Here is a 4,220-nt window from a genome sequence, read left to right on the forward strand (position 1 = left end):
GTCTATAAAATAATGGGTATCTTGTATGAGACAAAAATTGGTGCTGGCTATAAAAAGATAGCAACATGGTCGAGCAACATCAGTCGCCGAGTACCTCACAAGGTGTTAACACATTAGAACGCTCAGTTTCTACAGAGCCTAGGACTAAAATTACGTGGAAAATTAATAAAATAAAAATTTATTTTTGTTGTTTGACGTGTACACGACCATGGCGGCGGCGGAAATCTTAAATATTCAACGACAAATTATTTTTGATGAGTCAATTGCGCACTATGAAGCGCATGCTCATCTCCCGTATGCTCCATCAACATTCAACAACAGCGATGAAATAAGAATTGCTGTTCAACATCAAGATTTGTGTCTACTTCCAAGTAAGAGTACACTACATGTGTACAGGAAATTAACAAAGTCTGATGGTACAGCTGTAAGTGCAACTACTCACATGGTCAACATGACAGTCTGTCATATGTTTGAAGAAATACGCTACGAGCTCAATAGTGTTGAGATTGATCGTAATAAAAATGTCGGTATCACAAATCTCATGAAAGGATACACATCACTGAGTCCTGCTCAACAAAATACACTCGAGAACTCAGGCTGGATTGTAGATGAAGCTGTAAACAAATTACACAATGACAATGGCTACTTTGATGTATCTATACCACTGAGTCTTTTGCTTGGATTTGCTGAAGATTACCATAAAGTTGTCATCAATGCAAAGCATGAATTAATATTAATAAGATCAAATGCTAATTTGAATGCCTACGTTGTGGCCACACCTGCTGCAGGAGCTCATGCTGAAGCTGTTAAAATTACGCTGCAAAAAATCGAGTGGATTGTACCATATGTGACTATGGCTGATAAACAAAAAATTGAAGCTTTGAATTATATCACAAGTGATCCAGCTATCTCAATCAGTTTCCGTGCTTGGGAGCTGTACGAGTATCCTCTATTGCCAAATACTTCAAAGCACATTTGGGCAGTAAAAACTTCTACGCAGCTTGAGAAACCACGTTTTGTGATACTTGGATTTCAAACAGCAAGAAAAAATGACGCAACTAAAAATGCCAGCGTATTTGATCATTGCAACATCAGAGATATAAAATTATTTTTAAACTCTCAGAGTTATCCTTATGGGAATTTAAACCTCAACATTGCAAACAATCAATATGCTCTGTTGTACGACATGTACATAAATTTTTAAATTTCATACTACAACAAAGAACCTGAGCCACTGCTAACGAAGAAGAAATTTTTGGAACAAGCGCCGCTGTACGTTATCGATTGCTCGAAACAAAACGAATCGATAAAATCTGGACCAGTGGACATTCGTCTGGAATTTGAATCCGCAAATCAATTCCCTGCACAGACATCAGCTAATTGTCTCATTATACATAATCGCATAGTCGAGTATAATCCTATAAGCAGCATCGTACGAAAACTAATATGAAGACTGTTAAATTTAATCCAACACCCACCACACATTACATGTATGTATGGAGATTTGCACACGGGCAAGCAAAAAGAGGCGAATGGGAACAAGCAGCAAGAGATCGAGAACGATTTAAACAAAGAATGAATAAATTAAATATAATTATTGAACCTGTATTAATTAATAAATTGATTGAAGATCTGAACTGACTTCTCGTAGGTTGGTTGCATTCCATAAAAATGCCAGAACCATCTCTTGAACTCTTGGACATTTTGAAATGCGCATGAAGTATCCAATTTCTTCAAATGATAAGCATAATATGGACATTGATGTTTCAAGAAATCATTTTTTTGATAGAGTGAGAAAAACCTCATTTTTTCCAAGTCAATAATTGGAACAGCAGTGTGAATTAGATCTTCAAGCCATTTTTTCTTCCATTCACCTTGTACGTAAAAGTATCGTGCATGTTTGACCATAATTTCAAGAATTTCTTTCAATAATTCATATGGTAGCAAACCAGCTATCCATGATATTGAATGTTGATGTCCACAGTGATCAACACTTTTCTGCATTACAGCAACGTCCACTTGATCCAAAGGTGGTTCAAACAACCAATGTTCACATCGTGCTAGTCCATATGCACCCACTTTATCATAAATATCAGTAGCGCAAAGTTCTTTCACCACAAATTTGCCATCAGGCATCTCAAAACCCACAAAATCAATTATGAGGTCCATGCTGGTGTTAGCATTAGATAATAGCTTGGTTAACATGAACGTAGTTTTATGGCAAGCCTGTTCGTACTCAAGGCGATCTTTGAAGCTGAGTAATAATTTCTTCCAATGCTTCACTTGTACATCGATTTCGTTCTTTTGTTCTTCGTTATGACGATCAAAGTCATTAACGTTGTCGTCTTCCATTACATCCTCGAAGTCGATCTGCGCATGAAAACATACATTCGTACACACATGAGGTCTGAAAAAGAAGTTTAATTAATTAGTTATTATAATTAAAAGACTCTAAAGCAGGTTATTAAAAAAAAAATTATTACTACATACCTTGACGAACGACTCATCGTGATTATTTATTTGCCATACGCTTTTCTAGTTTTACCAACTTTTCAGTAGTTTTTGTTAATCTTCTGGACAAAATTCTCCTATCGTGGCAGCTTATACACGATGCTTCTAATCGAACACTGTGAATTATTTCCGTGTTTTCCGCGAATGCAATTATATCGTCAATAAATTTATCGATAGACTCAGGAGGAGGCACGTCGCCAAAAAAACCCTTCAATGAGATCTTCAAAACTTTCCGCAAAAGGGTAATTATTACGAAGAAAAATCTTTTCACTTTTAGTTAATTCAGCCATTAATACAAGGTCTGGCACGCAAACTGTTCACTTCAACTCTTCTCAGCGTAGTCTGACTGGTTGCGAGCTCTCGAGCTCAGCGCTCAGACCAGGATCCCTCACCCAAAACCATAAAACAAGTTCAAACTTGTCGAATGACGTCACAAACAAAGGAAAACGAGTTCAAGCCTGTTGGATGACGTCATAAACAAAGGAAAAACAAGTCCAGGCCAGTTAGATGATGCAATATTCAAGAGAAGAGTAGGGAGGGAACTAAAACAATAGATGGCGTGCACTTCGCAAGCTTCTCGCATGTACCCTTACACACCCCAGTTCTAATATATAAAACCGGATGGGTGTGTAAATGTACTTTGTGATGACGCTCAAAGCTGATAGACTGAGAATCGTCAGCCTTGATCGCCGTCACGAAGTCTATTTTGTTTCAAAATTTCCCGCTCAGAACAGACTTTAAGGGACATTTAGTCGAAAACGAGCTCCGGCATATTATCCGGCATAGCTATATTATAAGCTCAAAATGGCCTCCATAAAGCTTAAACAGTACCTGAACATGAGCTCAGGAATGATTTACAGTGGGTAAAATAGAACTTACCGACTGCTAATACGAGCTTACCATCTGCCAAACCAGAGTTTACCGACTGCCAATCTGAGGACAGTCGGGAAAACAGGTCTTACCGACCGCCAGTATATCTACCAACCGCCGGCCGCTTACCCTCGGTCGGTAACTCAACACGGATTAGAACCCACAATCTGTTTTATCGGGGGGGGGGGCTCCCCCAGCTCAACTACTTTAGTTCAAAAGATATTGGCGTTGAAAAATTACAAAAATAACATTTTATGCTATTTTCAATGTTTTTCTCGGAAATTTCAGATTTTATTGCTTCTGACATGAGTCAAAACTTATTTAAACCTTGACTTTGATCCCTGACATTGATTTTTGCTTTAATACACTGATTTTATTAAACATAATCGGAGATTAAATTTTGAAAATCGCTTCTTTATTAATGATTTTCGATTCTTAAATTTTCAAACTTCTGCATAAAACGTAATTTGTTAGAAGTTTAAAAGATCATAAAAAAAAACAACGGCATGTAATAGCATTTTCGAGATCAAAAATACATCCGCACTAATGTTTTTGAGCTCCTTGAGTTCGAAAACAGCGGGAAGTTTTGGAGCTAGCCCGCACGGCCAACCGACGCCCAGGTTTTTTTTTAATTTTTTTGTTTTGGCTTGAAAAAATCTATGTGAATCTGTATAGATTGGAATGAATTTCTATAAATTTGATTGTAAATTTCAACAGATCGACTTATTTAAGTACCGCAAGATGGAAGGTGGAGAGAATGTTTTTTATACTAAAAATTACATTAATCTTTAAAACATTTTACTATCAACAAAATAATAATAACAATAAATATATTAATA

The 4,220-nt window shown here is 36.8% G+C and overlaps 1 protein-coding gene across 1 annotated transcript; it reads left to right on the forward strand.

Annotated features, from left to right (window-relative positions):
• The first annotated feature begins 208 nt into the window (after positions 1-208).
• On the forward strand, positions 209-1,204 carry LOC128668249 (uncharacterized). Its single transcript, XM_053740761.1, has one exon. The coding sequence runs from the start codon at positions 209-211 to the stop codon at positions 1,202-1,204; it is 996 nt and encodes a 331-aa protein (XP_053596736.1).
• Positions 1,205-4,220: the final 3,016 nt, after the last annotated feature.

Source organism: Microplitis demolitor, chromosome 7 (genome assembly GCF_026212275.2).
Source record: "Microplitis demolitor isolate Queensland-Clemson2020A chromosome 7, iyMicDemo2.1a, whole genome shotgun sequence".
In the NCBI taxonomy this organism is placed as follows: Eukaryota; Metazoa; Arthropoda; class Insecta; order Hymenoptera; family Braconidae; genus Microplitis; species Microplitis demolitor.

Excerpts from the sequence above, each read along its gene's own strand:
- LOC128668249 (XM_053740761.1), top strand. The coding sequence starts at position 209 with ATGGCGGCGGCGGAAATCTTAAATATTCAACGACAAATTATTTTTGAT.